The sequence below is a fragment of the Oncorhynchus mykiss genome, chromosome 30 (assembly GCF_057628025.1).
Source record: "Oncorhynchus mykiss isolate SJ-2025 chromosome 30, ASM5762802v1, whole genome shotgun sequence".
NCBI classification, from domain to species: Eukaryota; Metazoa; Chordata; class Actinopteri; order Salmoniformes; family Salmonidae; genus Oncorhynchus; species Oncorhynchus mykiss.
In genome coordinates this window covers 34056171-34077381 of record NC_143051.1, presented here as the reverse complement: position 1 = coordinate 34077381, position 21211 = coordinate 34056171, and the positions used below count along the sequence as shown (strand labels likewise).

The 21211-nt window shown below is 41.2% G+C and overlaps 1 protein-coding gene across 1 annotated transcript in view; it reads right to left on the bottom strand.

Annotated features, from left to right (window-relative positions):
- Positions 1–608: 608 nt before the first annotated feature.
- Positions 609–21211, bottom strand: part of LOC110488377 (cell division control protein 42 homolog) — a 24924-nt gene continuing 4321 nt past the window's right edge. The window contains exons 2-6 of the mRNA XM_021560609.3: positions 17042–17146; positions 3110–3182; positions 2583–2692; positions 2046–2243; positions 609–1725 (exon numbers count right to left, since the gene is read on the bottom strand). Coding sequence (XP_021416284.1) covers positions 1636–1725; positions 2046–2243; positions 2583–2692; positions 3110–3182; positions 17042–17146 — 576 coding nt within the window. The 3' untranslated portion in view covers positions 609–1635. The remainder of the gene's footprint in view (positions 1726–2045; positions 2244–2582; positions 2693–3109; positions 3183–17041; positions 17147–21211) is intronic.

The window sequence follows — 21211 nt, the reverse complement described above, 5'->3', positions numbered from 1 at the left end:
TTTGAGAAATCAGCTGATGCAAGAAGGGCTATATAAATAAATTAGATTTTTCAACAGAACAATGACCCAACACACCTCTAGGCTGTGTAAGGACTATTTGACCAAGAAGGAGAGCAATGAGGGCTGCATCAGATGATTTGGCCTCTACAATCACCTGACCTCAACCCAATTGAGATGGTTTGGGATGAGTTGGACCGCAGAGTGAAGGAAAAGCAGCCAGTATTTGTGGGAACTCCTTCAAGACTGTTGGAAAATCATTCCAGGTGAAGCTGGTTAAGAGAATGCCAAGCGTGTGCAAAGCTGTCATCAAGGCAAAGGGTGTCTACTTTGAAGAATCTAGAATATATTTTGATTTGTTTAACACTTTTTTGGTTACTACATGATTCCATGTGTTATTTCATAATTTTGATGTCTTCACTCTTATTATACAATGTAGAAAATAGTAAAATAAAGAAAAACCCTTGAATGGTGTAACTTTTGACTGCTACATACATACATACATACATACATACAAATATAATATACATAAAATAGTATAGTATGCTTTTCCTTCACTCTGCCTAGTTAAATAAAGGTAAAATAAAAATAAATGGGGAAATTGACTAGAGTTTTCAAGTTCAAGTATTTTTTATTTATTTCAAACAACCAGATGAGGATGCTTCAAAAGAGCTATTATTGTTACTCAACCATTATTGCTTTTTTCTGTTATTACTACTGACATCACATCCAGCTACGTAGTCATTAGATGCATATTATGATTGTTATGTCAAATGAAACCAGTGACACTCAACACATTGGCACACAACCATCAAATTAATAATAAAAATATATATATAAAAAAACAACAACAAGAGTCCAAACCACTAACCACTAGGGGTACCCCAGAAATAAAGAGCCAAAAAATATATAATACTCTTATTATCATCAATAATACACCATCATCTCTAAAACAATAAATGGCAACAAAAAAAGCGAGCGGGAATTCAGTTCATGTTATTGCCTTTAGGGAGCAGTGAAAACCAAGAGGAAGTAAGAAGCGCTTGTAGTTCCCATTGGAGCGGGGACAGCAGGTAGCAAGTCAAGCAGAATAGTTCATGTTTGAAGACGCAGCATTTTCAAAACTATGGCGGGCAGTTTGAAAGAGAGAAGCCGTTTTGGGTTGAAGGGAGTAAAGCAGGTGTGTGTGAACGTCAAGGTTGCGCGTCTTAAGCAAAATTTTCCAGTCAGTTTTTAGTATCATCAAACACAAAATAAACTCCACACCGTCTCTACCTCTTTTTGTCAAACCCATTTCATTTGTCCTGTAACTATAAGGCAATAGAGGTTTCAAAACCTTGTCTCTTTCCCTATATTGCTCAGTCGGTCTCCTTTTAAGAAGGACTATACTGGTTAGGAAGAGAATTGATCAGCTTGTTACATTCTATTACACATTGTGATTTATTTCTGTCTGTGTTACCCAACATCGCCCCTCCCCACCTCTATCGCTGAAGGCACTGTTAAACGAATGTCTCACTTGTCCTCTCTTGCTCCCTCCCTCTACACCTCTCTGAGCGTTACACCCCTCCCTGTCTGTTCCCGTGTCCGCCTTTTAAATTCGGTCTTTCCCCTGGCTCTTTGGCCCCATTTAAAAATGTTTTATAAGAGTGCACAGCGTTTCTTGGGCTTGGTCTCTGGCGGCTCCAGCGCCGCCAGGATGGCCTCATCAAACACGTTCTTCAGACCTCGCTGCGAGAGAGAGAGAGAAAAAAAAGAGAGGAATAAGTTAGTCAATTTACTTATTGACCCACTAGCCTAGTTTCACAATGGCCACAGTTGCACAAGATGGCACTATGAAATGCTGTCAACAGTAGCCATCATCCGGTAGTAGTTTGAAGTGAGTAAGTATGACATCCAACAACACGAAGGAGAACAGAGTGAGAGGAAGTTAGAGGAAGTTACTTTTCAGAAACCACACAAGCCACTTACACCCACCATTTCCTGTTTCCCTGAATGAAGGCCAGACTTAGGAGATAGAGATTGTGTCTCTCACACACACAGACACGCACCTGGGTGAGGGCGGAGCACTCCACATATTTGACGGCCCGGAGGTCCCGGGCCAGCTTGTCTCCGCTCTCGGGGGCCAGGGGCCGCTGCTTGTTCTTAGCCAGCTTCTCCACTGTGTTGCTGTCGTCCCTCAGGTCCATCTGGGTTCCCACCAGCAGGAAGGGTGTACGCGGACAATGGTGGGAGATCTCTGGGACCCACTGTGGGAGAGGAAGGGGGGGGCATATTAGGTTCTGATCCTGCATTATATTATGTCCATAGAGTATGGGAGGGTTTCATGTTGTAAATAATTGTATGCAGGTGTGAGTAATGGAGAGAGAGAAAGAGGGAGGGGAGAGAAAGAACACTAACCTCAACTCACGAAACACACAAACCGAAGAGCAACATAATGTTATGTTTATAGAGAATCACAGGTGTAAAGACATGGGCTAGAAAACACTAGTCCCACGTGTGTGTGTGTGTATCTGGGGGTGTTGTGAAAGGCAGATGACTCATACGTTCCAGCCAATGGACACTAAAGTTATATTCCACACACACACCTTCTCGCGGACGTTCTCAAAGGAGGATGGCGATACGACAGAGAAACACACAAGGAAGACGTCTGTCTGGGGGTAGCTGAGTGGTCGCAGTCTGTCATAGTCCTCCTGACCTGGGAAGGGCGACAGAGAGAGAGAGCAAACATTTGAGGAGTGTTCATCAAGGCTACCTTTCATATGCAAGAACAAGCCTAAATATGACAACTACACAATGGGCTCTACATTATCTTGCGAATAATTGAGCTCAGTGGACTAACACACTAGTAGACTAACTCACAAACACAAAAACACATTTAGACACCATGGTAAATCCTATCACTACATAGGCCAGTGCACAAGGTGAGTTACCCATGCAATGTTCAAACACTTAAATGGCTGAAGAGAAACACAATCCATAATCCCAATGTAAGCACCATGTGAAAGTAATACAGGCAGACCATGGTGAGTGAGAAGAAGGTATTTCAAGTCGATGCTCAAGACACTGTAGTTAAGAAGAGCTCATGTAGTGGGGAGCGGCCATTTTGTTTTACCTGCTGTATCAAACAGCCCCAGAGTGTAGGGCTCCCCTCCGATCATCACGGTCACCGCATAGTTATCAAACACCTGAGAAAGAGGCAGATAGGAGAGAAATAGAATAAATCATTAGGGATTTCAATGTAAAATGTTGAGTTTTGATTGATTTTATTTAACAGTTACTTAATTTTTTTAATTTTTAAAATTCACACACAAAAAAAGAGACATTTCCAATGTAGCCCCCCCCCCCCCCCCCCAAAAAAAGTGATTGAAAAGTCTGACGGAGATTGAATAGTCCCTAGTAGAAGGTTCCAGGTGATGGGAAGGGAGTTGAGGCAGTGGGCTGGAAAGGCAGTATAGCTTGAGTGGTGGGGGGCATTGATGATACAGCCAGGGAGAAACAAATGCAGTCTGACTAACAGGCCAGGAGCTCTTCATCAGGACACCACATCCGTTTCTGGCGTTCAGTTCCGCCCACAGAAGCTGCTCCCCAGCAGGTATTGGTCCTCCATTGATGAAAATGTGGCACCCACCTGCATGATGCCATGGCTGCAGAAAAAGCTCTCAAAAACAACCACATGTCGAGAGAGTGGTTAGGAAGCAGACCCTTAGCCTTCACTGCCATCCCCGGACATCACATACAGTTGTCATTCGCAGCAGATTTAAATCCAAATAGCCAGATGACAAGCTGTCAAGCCAAACTAGCAGACTTTTAATCTCAGACCTGCAACTTTGTGAGTCATGACAGCCAGATGTCGGTGAAAAAAACCCACAGCAATCAAAACCCCCAAAATATATATTTTTTTAATAACAAAACATATACAATGGGTGTGTTTGTAAATTCACTCTGGAGTGCCACAGTGCACTTTGGGCGTCAAATTGTCCATTCGCAAATTCTAAGCGTTTCACTCTCAGAGCGTACACTGTGGTCCTCGGCCAGAGCGTCCAACGGCAGTCAAGCACCCAAGCTAACTGGCTAAAGGTGGCTAGCTTGCTAGCTACTTCCAGACACAAATGAGAGAACACCTCACTCTGGCAATTTTACTCGCCCTAGCAGAGCTGGTTAGGCTGTTTACATGTTATCTAGAACAGTGGTTCCCAAACTTCTTATAGTCCCGTACCCCTTCAAACATTCAACCTCCAGCTGCGTACCCCTTCTAGCACCAGGGTCAGCGCACTCTCAAATGTTGTTTTTTGCCATCCACACACACACACTATATGATACATTTATTAAACATAAGAATGAGTGTGAGTTTGTCACTTCCCACGAGCCGGGTTGTGACAAAGAGCTCTTATAGGACCAGGGCACAAATAACAATAATCAATAATTTTGCTCTTTATTTAGCCATCTTACATATAAAACCTTATTTATTTGTTCATCATTAATTGTGAATAACCCACCACAGGTTAATGAGAAGGGTGTGCTTGAAAGGATGCACATAACTCTGCAATGTTGGGTTGTATTGCAGATAGTCTCAGTCTTAAATAAGGCAAGAAGGCAACAATAAGGCAAGAAACTTTGAGCGCAGCCCTATCCAGAAATCTGGAGGTGCTTCTGATTAAATAAATATGTCACAGAATCACTTGTTGCAATTTTGATGAGGCTCTCTTGTTCAGATATCAGTAAGTGGACTGGAGGCAGGGCATGAAAGGGATAACGAATCCAGTTGTTTGTGTCGTCCGTTTTGGGAAAGTACCTGCGTAATTGCGCACCCAGCTCACGCAGGTGCTTCGCTATATCACATTTGATATTGCCCGTAAGCTTGAGTTCATTTGCACACAAAAAAAATACAATGATGGAAAGACCTGTCTGTTGTCCTTGTTAATCCAGACAGAAAAGAGCTCCAACTTCTTAATCATAGCCTCAATTTTGTCCCACACATTGAATATAGTTGAGGAGAGTCCCTGTAATCGTAGAATCAGATCAGATTCAGGCGAGAAAAAACATCACCCAGATAGACCAGTCGTGTGAGAAACTCATCATCTTGCAAGTGGTCAGACAAGTGAAAATGATGGTCAGTAAAGAAAACTTTAAGCTCGTCTCTCAATTAAAAAAAACGTGTCAATACTTTGATAACCAGCGCACTTCTGTATGTTGTAAAAGCGTTACATGGTCGCTGCCCATATCATTGCATAATGCAGAAAATACACGAGAGTTCAGGGGCCTTGCTTTAACCAAGTTCAAAACGTCTTTCAAGCTGTCAGGCATTCCCTTGGCAGCAAGAACCTCTCGGTGGATGCTGCAGTGTACCCAAGTGGCATTGGGTGCAACTGCTTACACGCATGTCTCCCTGTCACTATGTCTCCCTGTCATGGCTTTTGCACCATCAGTACAGATACCAACACATCTTGACCACCAAAGTCCATTTGATGCCACAAAGCTGTCCAGTACTTTAAAAATATCCTCTCCTGTTGTCCTGGTTTCAACTGGTTTGCAGAAGAGGATGTCTTCCTTAATTAATTGACCCCCCATAAGCGTAACAGACATATACCAGGAGCTGTGCCAGGCCCTGGTATCTGTTGACTCATCCAACTGTAACGCATATAATTCACTGGCTTGTATGTGAAGCAGTAATTGTTTCAATTACTTGTTTCAAACAACAGTGTTGTTTGATGAAGGCATTGTCTGTATAGTTTTTTTGGCCTTTCCCCCAGCCATATCCGCAGCAGCAGGAAGAATTAAGTCCTCCACAATAGTATGGGGCTTGCCTGTCCTAGCCCCTCGGTAGCTCACCATATAAGACGCTTCTAGCCCCTTCTTATTAATGGTATCTGTTACTTTTGTTACCGATGTGAAATGGCTAGCTAGTTAGCGGGGAGCGCGCTAATAGCGTTTCAACCGGTGACGTCACTCGCTCTGAGACCTTGAAGTAGTTGTTCAATGGGTAACGATGCTTCGAGGGTGGCTGTTGTCGATGTGTGCAGAGGGTCCCTGGTTCAAGCAAACGTAGGGGCAAGGAGAGGGACGGAAGCTATACTGTTACACTTTTATACGTCAAAAAACTCCTGCGGCTTATTTTTCAAATTGTCATGTTTCATTTCTAAATGTCTGCGCAATAGTGAAGGTTTCCCGCGAGAGAGTAACGGTTAACGTGATTGGATGTTAATTATTTGACTAGTCTACCTGTATTTGACATTGTGTTGCTATTTCGCTGAACACTAGATGGTTTCGTTTTATTTTTGGCAGTGAAATGAGGCTATTCAGGCGAGAAATAAACCTCACCCAAATGTGTAGCCCCGTTGGAAAATATAAATGTACTGTTTGAAAATGTGTTAATTTTTTTATACAAAAATTATAAAACATTTTTTAAATGCGAATCAAATTTTTATTTGGTGTACCCCCGACAGCATTGCGCATACCTCTGGGGGTACGCAGTTTGGGAATACTTGATCTAGAGCACATATGTCAGAGTCAAGGCCCGCGGGCCACATCCGGCCCGCAAGAAGGTTTTTTACGGCCCCTGGGATGATCTTGATTTATTATTAGAACCGGCCCGCAGCAAGCCGGCAGCCCGCAGATCTTTTACACGCACCAATACTACATTTCCCACAATGCAAAGGTGACGCACCGAGCAGTAGGCTGCTTCATTTCAATATTTATTGGCACAGCAGTCGTCAGCATCACAGTAAAATTAACTTTCAGATACCCATCAAAAATGGCAAAACGGAAGGTGGATACTGAGAACCGGGGGTTTCAAACAAGGTGGGAGTCGGAGTATATGTTCACGAAGGTAGCTGGAAAACCTGTGTGTCTTCTGTGTGGAGAAAGTGTGGCGGTACTGAAAGAGTATAATCTGAGACGACATTATGAAACGAAACACGCGGACAAAAACAAGAATATGGACATGGAACAAAGGCTACAAAAGGCAGAGGAATTAAAACGAGGCCTCAAATCTCGACAGGCTCTGTTCAAAAAAGCCAAATCACAAGGCCAGGCTGCTGTCAAGGCCAGTTTTATTTTGGCAGAAGAGATCGCTAAATCAGCCCGGCCATTTACGGAGGGGGATTTCATCAAAAACTGCATGATTAAAGTTTGTGACGAAGTTTGCCCAGAAAAAAGGCAACTCTTTTTAAATGTGAGTCTGAGCAGAAACACCATTGCCGAGAGAGTAGACCAGTTGTCCATCAATCTAAAAGAGCAGCTTGTGAAAAAGGGAAAATATTTTATTGCATATTCCTTGGCTGTGGATGAGAGCACCGACATTTCTGACATTGCCCAGTTGTCAATTTTCATCCGCGGAGTGGACTCCAACCTAAGCGTGACAGAGGAGTTTTTGGCTTTACGTCCTATGCATGGCACAACTACGGGGCATGATTTGTATGAAGAGGTGTCAAGATGTGTAAATGAGATGGAGCTGCCTTGGGAAAAACTCGTGGGTTTGACAACCGACGGAGCACCTGCGATGTGTGGACACAGGAGCGGACTGGTGGCGAAGATACGGGAAAAGATGCAAGAGGAAAACGCGACAGGTGAGCTGACAGCTTATCATTGTATCATACACCAGGAAGCGTTGTGCGGTAAAGCCTTGAAAATGGAGCATGTAATGAGCATCATCACGCGCACAGTTAACTTTATCAGAGCCAAAGGTTTGAATCACCGCCAGTTCAAGGCATTTCTGACGGAGTTAGAAACAGAGCATGGTGATTTGCCTTATCACACAGAGGTGCGATGGCTAAGCCAGGGAAAGGTGCTTCAAAGATGTTTCGAGCTTCGTGAGGAGATTTGTCTGTTCTTGGACAGCAAAGGGAAAGACACAACACAACTCCGAGACGAAATGTTTCTGTGTGAAATGGCTTTTCTGTGTGACATTACGAGTCATCTGAATGCAATAAACTTGCAGCTGCAGGGTCGGGATCGTGTCATCTCTGATATGTACAGTACAGTGAAGGCATTTAAAACCAAACTGACTCTGTGGGAGACGCAGATGCGGAAAGAAAATTTGAGCCACTTTCCCAGCTGCCAGACCATGAAAGAGAAGCTCTCTACCAGTGCGTTCCCGAGCACACAGTTGGCTGATAAAATAGGTATGCTTGCCGCTGACTTTCGACGCCGATTTGCTGACTTTGAAGCACAAAAAAGCAGGTTGGAACTGCTCGGTAACCCATTTGCTGTTGACGTGGAAAGCTCACCACCAAACCTCCAAATGGAGTTGATTGACCTCCAATGCAATGATGCACTGAGGGCAAAATATGCGGCAGTGGGTGCTGCGGAGTTCGCCCGTTTCCTCCCCGGCACAATGCCCCAGCTGCGCATCCAGGCTGCTCAAACGTTGTCTATGTTTGGCAGCACATACCTGTGTGAACAACTGTTTTCTTTGATGAACCTGAACAAAACATCACACAGAAGTCGACTTACTGCTGAACACCTCCACTCAATTCTGAGGATTTCTTCAGCTCAGAGCCTTACCCCGAACATTGATGAACTTGTGGAAAAGATGGGACACCACCAAGTATCACCCTCAACCTCAAACAAGTGAACATTACTGTGCAATCACATATTTAGAGTTTTTACTCAGTTCAAGTTTAAAAGTTAAAATTTAATATTTGTTTTCACTGCATGTTACTTCTCCTTAAACAAAGTGTTGTTTTTGATTAATAGATTTTTGCACTTTATTTTTTTGTATTTCAATCCAATTATATTTTAAAAATATTTCAGTTGAGTGGATGATAGAAAATTGCTATTATTGTTTTTTCTTTGAAGTAAATTTAGCCCACTTTTGCTAAAATAGAAAATATAGTCTACTGATGGTGCCTTGAATACCGGTTTCTTTCATTTAATGTTCATGTTATGGGGATATTTATATAAAGGAAATTTGTCTTTTGTGTCTGTTGAAAATTAAAGATTACTGACAGAGCCATAAGAAAATATTGCTTTATTTATCTGATCATATTGTAATATATGTTAGGTTTTCAGTAGGTTCAATTAGGTTCACTAGACTATATGCGTCATTTAAACATTTTTCAATGAACATTCGAACAGTCCGGCCCTCGTCTTGTAGCTGATTTTTTTATTTGGCCCTCCGTCCATTTGACTTTGACACCCCTGATCTAGAGCATTGGTGACTAACTATGCTGCTGGCAAGAATTGAATTAAGTTTTTTTGCAGATGTTTACTGACACCGGTCATATTCAAAAGCTGTTGCACGTTCGGAAATTCCTCAGTTATTCTGCGCTCTGGCACACCCCGATGAGAGTGCTCTGAAATTTGAGTAGATAGTCAGAGTGAATTTTCAAACACACCCTCAGATGAGTGTGTGCTGAAATCGGGAGTAGATGGCCAGCGTGAATTTCCGAACTCAACCAATATTTACAGAACTCTGCCTAGGCTACCTTCCATGGCAACCATGGAACTGTCTGATGAACATGGAGGTAGTGCTTAAAAGTCAAAAGCTACTCAATATTTTGATGTTCCTATACTGTTGTCAGTGTTAAGTGTCCTCATTCACTATTAGATATCAGATGAGTGAGTGACTGGTTGCCTCGTTCCAAATCTCTGGAAAGTCTTGTACTATACAGTAGAACAGGGTTCCCCAACTGGCGGCCATGGACCATGATTTCATTTGTCCCCCCAAGTTTTCGGGGCAATTTTTTTTTTGTATTTTTATTGTTGGACATAAGAATAAGGAACCAGAAAATCTGCTCCAAGTCATTCTAATTTGGGATATCTGTTCCAAAGTATTCCCACGCATTATAGAGAGATACATGTGTGTATATATAATATAGTGTAAGCAAAGTTTGAAATGATTATGTTTTGGGATTCTTGCGTTCAATTTGCAGTAATTATGTTCCGCCGGCCCCCTGATCATCCGCTCAAGAAAAAAAAAACATAAATAAATAAAAATGTAAGGAATGGCCAGCGGATGAATCTAGTTGATGATCTCTGCAACATAAAGTCTTGTACTAAACAGTAGAGCTGCCAAAAATTGGCCAAAAATTGATATCGGGAACTATTTTGCTCGATAACAACAAATACATATATACACACACACACATACATATATATATATATATATATATATACATATATACATATATATATACATATATATATATACACATATATACATATATATATATATACATATATACATATATATATATATATATATACACATATATACATATATACATATATATATACACATATATATATACACATATATATATACACATATATATATACACATATATATATACACATATATATATACACATATATATATACACATATATATATACACATATATATATACACACATATATATATACACATATATATATACACATATATATATATATATATATATATATATATATATATATATATATATATATATATATATATATATATATATATATATATATATATACACACACACACACACACACATACATACATACATACCTTAAAAAAAATTGAAGGGACATATACTTTACATTAGCAAGCAGGGCTCTAAACAATTGTTTTCCGGTGCCAAGTAAGACAACTGAGAGGGTAGCCTATGATTCAAGCCATTTCATCCAATGCATCACTGATATTTTGATGTGCAACCTGGCAAAATTGGATCCAGAATTATCAGATTTATTGTGGGCTATTCAGAGAATTTGCCAGCATCTTTGTGCACATTGGCCTATATTATTCACCACCTGAGGAAGTGGACACTCTTCGCTAGATTGCCAACGCTAAATATGATTTTGTTGCTAGATAGATTAATCAATTAGCCTACATGGCTATCAGTAAATGTAGGCTAATGTCCTACAAAAACTTTACAGCGCTAGGCTAGCCTATTCATTCCAAATCAAAACGAACTATAGTCTACTCCGGTTGTAAAGTGGTGCCATGAACCCAATATTAAGGGGTGAGAAATACATGATATACTCTCAGATATCTGTGACTCTCCTCTATGGAACTAGAACAACAGTTCTAGTTCAGTTTTGCTTTGAAAACTCTTTTCCCCGCAATAGCCTTTTTTTTTAGCAACTTTCCTATGCTTGTGCTTCTCAGAATGCAAAGCTCTCTCCTCCGTGAGCACAGTGGGGAGAGGGAATAAGAGTCAGCACCCGACAGTGAAACAGGGAAAGGAAGATACTTTCATAGCAGGAATCAAAATAATGCATAGGCTATTACTGTTGGCCAAATCATGGTTTTAGAACATTTGAAATGAACTGGACTCTTTTGGAGTCTTTCCACAGAGCGAGTTTACAGTTGGCCTACATCATACCTGGTACACGTGTGGATACAGGAATATGGGTCATGCTGTGGTTCCGTTTCATAACCTAGGCCGATATTCCATCATACTGAACACATGGAAATACCTATTTTTTTTGGTTCCCTCCACAGAACGGTCTATGACACAGAGTGGTAGTTGGTCAAAGGGATCCATGTTGTCAACTAAGTAAGCCTTGATTTAAAACATGTGGAAGTGCTACAATTAGCTACGTATTGCATAGGGACACTACATAGACGTGTGGCGCCTCGCCATTCATAACTTGACACAAGATCTTGTGTTGTGTACGTAGGGTATCGTTTAGGTCGGAGACCGAATGTTTCACAGTGTTTTTGTTCCTCTTTAAGGTGCCTCCCAATAGAGGCAATGAAACAACCGACTGTTCAGTAAGAATGAGAAACAGTCTGACTCAGCTCATTTATATGTGCTGAAGAAACCACTATGCCTTGTCCCAAATGCTGCTGAATGGCATCGCCATTTCTCATGTTTCGTCTCCGTCGCACAATGCTGGTTGACTCCCATAGGGCAGGTTCATGGGCAGTATAATTTCCAAGCTTATCTTTAGGTCATCAAACTTAAGGACAATTCTAATCCTGTGCTCCAAACACACTCTCTTTAGCCCAACCAGTGTTTCTCCTACCATTACTACCATTGGGGCTCCCAAGTGGCGCGGCAGTCTAAGGCACTGCATCTCAGTGCTAGAGTCATCCCTACAGACACCCTGATTTGAATCCAGGCTGTATCACAACCGGCTGTAATTGGGCAGCGCACAATTGGACCGGCGTCGTTCGGGTTTGGCCGGTGTAGGCCGTCATTGTAAATAAAAATGTGTTATTAACTTCTTTGGGATAGGGGGCAGCATTTTCACTTTTGGATGAATAGCGTGCCCAGAGTGAACTGCCTCCTACTCAGTCCCAGATGCTAATATACGCATATTATTATTAGTATTGGATAGAAAACACTCTGAAGTTTCTAAAAATGTTTGAATGATGTCTGTGAGTATAACAGAACTCATGGCAGGCAAAAACCTGAGAGAAAAACCAAAAAGGAAGTGGGAAATCTGAGGTTTGTAGTTTTTGAACTCACCCTTATCGAATACACAATGGGATATGGGTTATTTTGCACTTCCTAAGGCTTCCACCGTCTTTAGAACTTTGTTTCAGGCTTCTCATGTGAAGGGGGGCCAGATGGGACTATTCAGACTTTTCATTCAGCTTTTCTACAGACAATGGAATTCTCCGGTTGGAACATTATTGAACATTTATGATAAAAACATCCTAAAGATTGATTCTATACTTAGTTTGACAAGTTTCTTCGATCTGCAATATAACTTTTTGAACTTTTCGTTCGACTGGACCAGATCGCGCTTTTGGATTTGTTTACCAAAACGCCCTAACAAAAGAAGCTATTGGACATAAATGGACATAAATGATGGACATTATCGAACAAAACAAGCATTTATTGTGGAACTGTGATTCCTGGGAGTGCATTCTGATGAAGATCCTCAAAGGTAAGTTAATATTCATAATGCTATTTATGAATAATGTTGACTACACAACATGGCGGATATTTCTCTGGCTGGTTTGGGCTCTGAGCGCCGTTCTCAGATGATGCTTTTTCAGTAAAGTATTTTTGAAATCTGACAAAGCGGTTGCATTACGGAGAAGTGTATCTATATTTCCATGTCTAACACTTGAATTTTCATCAACATTTATAATGAGTATTTCTGTGAATTCATGTGGCTCTCTGCAATATCACTGCATGTTTTGGAACTACTGAACATAACACGCCAATGTAAAATACGATTTTTGGATATAAATATGAACTTTACCGAACAAAACATACATGTATTGTGTAACATGAAGTCCTATGAGTGTCATCTGATGAAGATCATCAAAGGTTAGTGATTCATTTTATCTCTAATTGTGCTTTTTGTGACTCCTCTCTTTGGCTGGAAAAATGGCTGGGTTTTTCTGTGAGTTGGTGGTGACCAAACATAATCATTTGTGGAGCTTTCAATGTAAAGCATTTTTTAAATCAGACACTGTGGCTGGATTAACGAGAATTGTATCTTTAAAATGGTGCCTAATACTTGTATGTTTGAGAAATGTGATTTATGAGATTTCTGTTGATTTGTATTTGGCGCTAGCGGAACCCCAGTCCTAGACAGGTTTAACTGACTTGCCTTAAATAAAATAAAATAAATAAAAATGTAACTTAGGTGGGGTGCGAACAAGTGGCTAAAAATGGTGTATCCAGTTTTTGATGTTGCATTGGAAAATGTTGATTAGTGTTAAACACTCTGTATTCTATTTAAAAATGAGTCTTATCGCTGTCACCTGGAAATGAGTAACAGTGTTAACTTCTATTACTTTAGTGGACATGTTTGTCTTTGTAATGTGGAACATGAGGGACATTCCTTCAATTTGGGTGGGAGATTCCGGACAACATTCCAGCCTTGTGCAGTCACTAAACCACCAATTTACCTTCTTCCCTGGCTGTCCACTACCTGTTTCATCTCAGGCCTCATCCTAGACCATTCTTACACTTTAGTTTGAGTCAACTGCCATTTTTATTTTAAGGGATCTCACCCGGACGACAAGGAGAGGAAGCCATTTCAGACTATTGAGATGCACCCACAACTCATGCTTGCTAGAGTTGGGGTGCACTGATTGAGAGACGATCAAGCCCGTCTATCAACACAGTCGATTGCCCCTTTTGGAGCAAGCACTGTGCCTGCCCCACTTACTCATTGCTAGCTCTAGCCTATCCTGAGAAACCCCTGTACTCACTGGGAGTCTTGGCTGCATCATGTTAGCGCCCCACTCATGCTGTACAGAAGTTAACACACTTGAATAATGCAACACAGCATGTAGAAATGTTGCAACTGTTAATTACTGTTCGCAAAACAATGTCCATTTCAGGCTAGAACACTTTACAATGCAAGAAGCTACCGATAGCTTCCAGCTTTGTAGGCCTAACTGTCCTTGCTAGTTTACAGCTGAAGCTAACATCAATTCACAACCCTAGTATTTTGTTTGTGATAATATTCAAATCATAAAGCAAAATATGCTGATTTCAAAGCTTATTGTCACCATTCAATCATTTCCAACACTACTGATCACCGTCTGAATATGAAAGAACTGGAGAGGTGATAGCAATTTCCCAGGAGGTAGTCTGCCTATCATAGGCCTATTTCTTTCATCTCTCATACGTGTTTACACATCAGTGCAGAAAGATGAACGCGAGGAGGCGAGGTAGACACTTTCAACTATTAAGATGCAACCATGCACTTCAGTCTTGTACACACCCGTGGTCAGCTAATCGGTTATCTGATCCAGAGGGAGAACAGTTTGCCTCTATTGGGTTCAGAAACCATGGGAGGCAGGGCTTCTTAGGGCAGTTCAAGTTCAGACATAAAAAGAGTGAGGCGTTGGGGCACGTAGCGGAAAGGCGAGGCACGGCAGACCGAACACATTGAAGAGCAACCAAGCAAAGTCAAAAAAACACATCTCTGACCGTCATGACAATAATGTGTTTGGACAGAGCTAGGCCTAATGCCACAGAGAATGGTGGGTAACAAATAAAAAACCTGCCTCTACAATTGTGACTGTACAGACTACACCGATATTCAGATGTTTCAACTCCCAAATGCAGTAGTACAAGGACTGTATTCACCAATAAATGAAATGTTATAAGAATGCACTACATACATCTAATATAAGAATACATTAGGCTGTTGTAGGTTCTCAGCCTACTTCTGTATATGTATGACGTATAAGACTTTTTCAATACCTACCAAATCAACCAGTAGCATTGTTTGAGGATTTTGAGAGTAATCTGCTTAGAATCAAAAATCTTAAATTGCCACGTGATTCTTATGAGAAGAGTGCACTGTTGAACTGCACAGACAGACAGAGAAACGCCATGGAGAAAGTTGGGTCTGTTTTTATGGGCCAACAACATGAACACACCCAGTTGAGCCTGACTGGGCAGAGGACAGAGAGGGCTGAGTCGACACACTCCCTGTCAGTCTCTGGTACAGCACAGTGCTGATTACTGCCAGAGACGGGACTGATAGAAACAGCTACTCATCACACACCATCTGCAGCACCCCATTGCTGTGCTGAGTCCCAATGCTACCTCAGGGATGTGCACCTGGATAACCCTCTATGGTTTCCTCTATTGTAATCGCTCCTCTTTCACCCCAGCTGCCAAACTAACCCTGATTCATATGACCCTCCTACCCATGCTAGATTACAGAGATGTAAGAAATAGATCGGCAGGTAAGGGTGCTCTCGAGTGGCTAGATGTTCTTTACCATTTGGCCATCAGATTTGCCACCAATGCTCCTTATAGGACACATCATTGCACTCTATACTCCTCTGTAAACTGGTCATCTCTGTATATCTGTCACAAGACCCACTGGTTGATGATGCTTATTTATAAAATTCTTAGGCCTCACTCCCCCCTATCTGATATCTACTGCAGCCCTCATCCTCCAGATACAACACCCGTTTGGCCAGTCACATTCTGGGAAAGGTCCCCAAAGCACACACATCCCTGGGTCACTACTCTTTTCAGTTCGCTGCAGCTAGCGACTGGAACGAGCTGCAACGAGTTCTCAATCGCTTCATTCAAAGACTCATTCATGGACTCTCTTACTGACAGTTGTGGCTGCTTTGCGTGATGTATTGTTGTCTCTATCTTCTTGCCCTTTGTGCTGTTGTCTGTGCCCAATAATGTTTGTACCATGTTTTGTGCTGCTAACATGTTGTGCTGCTGCCATGTTGTGTTGCTACCATGCTGTGTTGTCATGTGTTTCTGCCATGCTGTTGTTGTTGTCTTCGGTCTCTCTTTATGTAGTGTTGTCTCTTGTCGTGATGTGTGTTTTGTCCTATAATTTTATTTAATTTATGATTATTTTTAATCCCAGCCCCCATCCCCGCAGGAGGCCTTTTGCCTTTTGGTAGGCTGTCATTGTAAATAAGAATTTGTTCTTAACAGACTAGCCTAGTTAAAAAAAAGGTTAAATAAAAAGGCATGGTTGTATTACCGTCCGGTGGGGCATTGATTTTGTTAGTCAGTTTCACTCAGATATATTAAAAACGGCAAATATTCCTCTCCACCCTAAGGCAAAATGTGTTATGTTGCAGGAAATTAGCTATAAAATGTTATGGCTGTGTGTACGCAGACCTGTGATCAAATGCTGCCCCTCATGATGAGTTCACATTTTTGTGGCCCCCACTGTATTGATTTATTTCAGTTGGACTGAGTTGTCTGTTCTCATCCCTATTTGTCAAATAGTATGAAACGGTGTGTAGCCTGACTCATGCTTTTTGGTCCATAACCACTTCCATTCGAGTTTGGCTCTTCCTCAAGGGGTTCCTCTTTTCAGTTTGAAAACAAATACCTTCTCTCAAAACCCATTCTATATTTGAGATTCTACACAAGCCAATGATTGGTAACTCCAGCCACAAAGAATTACAGATGGTGTGTGGAGGCTTTTGCTCATGCCCAGCACTAAACACACCTAATTCATCCAATGGTTGTTTAAAATGGATGAGTTGAATAAGAGATGTGATAGAAATGGTCTGGAACAAAGGGCGCAAAGTGCGGCGGCTCCTGTTGCATATCCCCTAGCCTAGACACTTGACCAACCCAGACACTCCGCCAAGTCCCGCTCGAGACCATTCTCGACAACACTCCAGTGCCACTCACCGTGGGGACGTATTCAGAAGGGAACTTGTTGGTGGTGTAGGAGATCAACAGGCAAGTCTTTCCCACCGCACCGTCACCCACCACCACACACTTTATGGTCTGCATCTGGAGGGAAGGAGGGAGACAGACAGACAGACACACGGTTGAATATGCTGACGCAAGTGAATCTGCACTCTTTTGGCAGCTGTCGTCATAACTTACAAGACACCTTACAAGACACCTCTTGTCGATCATCATCGGTTTATCACACTAGAGATTAGAGGTCGACCGATTAATCGGAATGGCCGTAAACATTCATTCAAACAGCACTTTCGTGCGTTTTGCCAGCAGCTCTTCGTTGTGCATCAAGCATTGCGCTGTTCATGACTTCAAGCCTATCAACTCCCGAGATGAGGCTCGTGTAACCGAAGTGAAATGGCTAGCTAGTTAGTGCTAATTGTCGTTGTGTTGCTGGTTCTAGCCCAGGGAGGAGCGAGGAGAGGGACGGAAGCTATACTGTTACACTGGCAATACTAAAGTGCCTATAAGAACATCCAATAGTCAAAGGTTAATGAAATACAAATGGTATAGAGGGAAATAGTCCTATAATAACTACAGCCTAAAACTTCTTACCTGGAATATTGAAGACTCATGTTAAAAGGAACCACCAGCTTTCATATGTTCTCATGTTCTGAGCAAGGAACTGAAATGTTAGCTTATTACATGGCACATACTTTACATGGAACATATTGCACTTTTACTTTCTTCTCCAACACTTTGTTTTTGCATTATTTAAACCAAATTTAACATGTTTCATTATTTACTTGAGGCTAAATTGATTTTATTGATGTATTATATTAAGTTAAAATAAGTGTTCATTCAGTATTGTTGTAATTGTCATTATTACAAATAAATACTTTTTTAAAATTATTATTATATATATATATATTTTTTTTTTTAAATCGGCCAATTAATCGGTATCGGCTTTTATGGTCCTCCAATAATCGGTAACGGCGTTGAAAAATCATAATCGGTCGACCTCTACTAGAGATGAAAGATATTAAGAGGGAGAGAATTTTAAAAAAAAAACATCATGAGAGGGTAGGCACGAGAGTGAGAGCAGACACCACCATTGTATGACTCCTTGGCTACAGCTCCGACAGTGTGTATGTGAATAACAAGTGATAAGAATGCCACACATCTTAATAGCTCAAGTGCACACAATAGGCGGTCAGACAGTCCAAACACGGGTGGCTGTGTAATACACTGTTTACAGCACAAGGCCCTGTGAACAGTATGTTGCTCAGCAATACACATACCTGCTCATTTGGTTAAAAAAATGACAATAGCAATGACAGGAAGAGGCTAAGTGAGAGGCTCCACTCCCATCAAAATCTGTCCACACGAGATACAGCGATAAGCAGACAAAGTGGAGACTTTTTGTTTGGAGGTCTGTAGCTAGGTTTCCATCATATTGACGACAGATTTATGTGAATATCCAAGTACCGTAAATAAAATAAAAAATATGCGCATTCTCCCACCAGAGATGTGTTTCCATCAAGTTGACTTGTTATGGATAAAAGACTGTGCGTGATGACGTAGTGCACATAAAAATGACTTTTGAGGTTAAATTCCCATGTACCAAATGTTTTTTTTTTTTAAATTAGGTATTTTAAACTCTGCTGATCGTTTTGTCACAACAAATGTTGCAATATACAGTGCCTTGCGAAAGTATTCGGCCCCCTTGAACTTTGCGACCTTTTGCCACATTTCAGGCTTCAAACATAAAGATATAAAACTGTATTTTTTTGTGAAGAATCAACAACAAGTGGGACACAATCATGAAGTGGAACGACATTTATTGGATATTTCAAACTTTTTTAACAAATCAAAAACTGAAAAATTGGCCGCGCAAAATTATTCAGCCCCCTTAAGTTAATACTTTGTAGCGCCACCTTTTGCTGCGATTACAGCTGTAAGTTGCTTGGGGTATGTCTCTATCAGTTTTGCACATCGAGAGACTGAATTTTTTCCCCATTCCTCCTTGCAAAACAGCTCGAGCTCAGTGAGGTTGGATGGAGAGCATTTGTGAACAGCAGTTTTCAGTTCTTTCCACAGATTCTCGATTGGATTCAGGTCTGGACTTTGACTTGGCCATTCTAACACCTGGATATGTTTATTTTTGAACCATTCCATTGTAGATTTTGCTTTATGTTTTGGATCATTGTCTTGTTGAAAGACAAATCTCCGTCCCAGTCTCAGGTCTTTTGCAGACTCCATCAGGTTTTCTTCCAGAATGGTGCTGTATTTGGCTCCATCCATCTTCCCATCAATTTTAACCATCTTCCCTGTCCCTGCTGAAGAAAAGCAGGCCCAAACCATGATGCTGCCACCACCATGTTTGACAGTGGATGGTGTGTTCAGGGTGATGAGCTGTGTTGCTTTTACGCCAAACATAACGTTTTGCATTGTTGCCAAAAAGTTCAATTTTGGTTTCATCTGACCAGAGCACCTTCTTCCACATGTTTGGTGTGTCTCCCAGGTGGCTTGTGGCAAACTTTAACCAACACTTTTTATGGATATCTTTAAGAAATGGCTTTCTTCTTGCCACTCTTCCATAAAGGCCAGATTTGTGCAATATACGACTGATTGTTGTCCTATGGACAGAGTCTCCCACCTCAGCTGTAGATCTCTGCAGTTCATCCAGAGTGATCATGGGCCTCTTGGCTGCATCTCTGATCAGTCTTCTCCTTGTATGAGCTGAAAGTTTAGAGGGATGGCCAGGTCTTGGTAGATTTGCAGTGGTCTGATACTCCTTCCATTTCAATATTATCGCTTGCACAGTGCTCCTTGGAATGCTTAAAGCTTGGGAAATCTTTTTGTATCCAAATCCGGCTTTAAACTTCTTCACAACAGTATCTCGGACCTGCCTGGTGTGTTCCTTGTTCTTCATGATGCTCTCTGCGCTTTTAACGGACCTCTGAGACTATCACAGTGCAGGTGCATTTATACGGAGACTTGATTACACACAGGTGGATTGTATTTATCATCATTAGTCATTTAGGTCAACATTGGATCATTCAGAGATCCTCACTGAACTTCTGGAGAGAGTTTGCTGCACTGAAAGTAAAGGGGCTGAATAATTTTGCACGAATTTTTCAGTTTTTGATTTGTTAAAAAAGTTTGAAATATCCAATAAATGTCGTTCCACTTCATGATTGTGTCCCACTTGTTGTTGATTCTTCACAAAAAAAATACAGTTTTATATCTTTATGTTTGAAGCCTGAAATGTGGCAAAAGGTCACAAAGTTCAAGGGGGCCGAATACTTTCGCAAGGCACTGTATAGTGAATGTGCCCACTCTGGTCTTGCGTGTTAGCCAACAACTCGCAGCTACAGTAAGGGTAGGCTACCTACACAATAAGGTTATTATGGAAAAGAGCGAGAGTCTTTTAATTTGTCAAACACTAGCCAAGCATCGATCATCATGTCACCAGAATAAGACCCTCAATATTTATTGGAGGGGAGCATCAAGTTCATCCCCGTGCACATTCGCCACCCTGTGAAGTTCATCATAAGTTGCTCTGGATACGAGCGTCTGCTCAATGACAAAGATATTAATGTAAATAACTTATTTCACCTGTTGCCTAATAAACGGCATACTTTCCCGAGTCGTAGTGGGAGGACCACACAACTTATCATTGTGACTCCAAGTTTAATTCAATATGATGGTTATTATATCATTATTTGCACATAAAATAACTTCCAATGCCATTTCTCGCATTACTACTAAAAAAAAACACAAAAAAGATCCCACCTTGTCTAGTGTATTTTATCGACATTTGAAAAGTGTACCGACAATTTTGCTGTTTCCATTTAGCATTTTTTATTCAACATGTACTTTACTTGGATGGAAACCTGTTTTATGAGTGTCAGATTTGGTCAACAAAACATGCATTTGCTAAGTGCGATTTATTTGATCTACACTAAACAAAAATATGAACACAACATGCAATAATTTCAAAGATTTTACTGAGTTAAAGTTCATATAAGGAAATCAGTCAATTGAAATACCATCCAAGAACATACCACCCTGCACCCTACTGCTGGCTTGCTTCTGAAGTTAAGCAGAGTTGGTCCTTGGATGCTGCTGAAGGTGGTTTGAGTGTTGGACTAGTAACCGGAAGGTTGC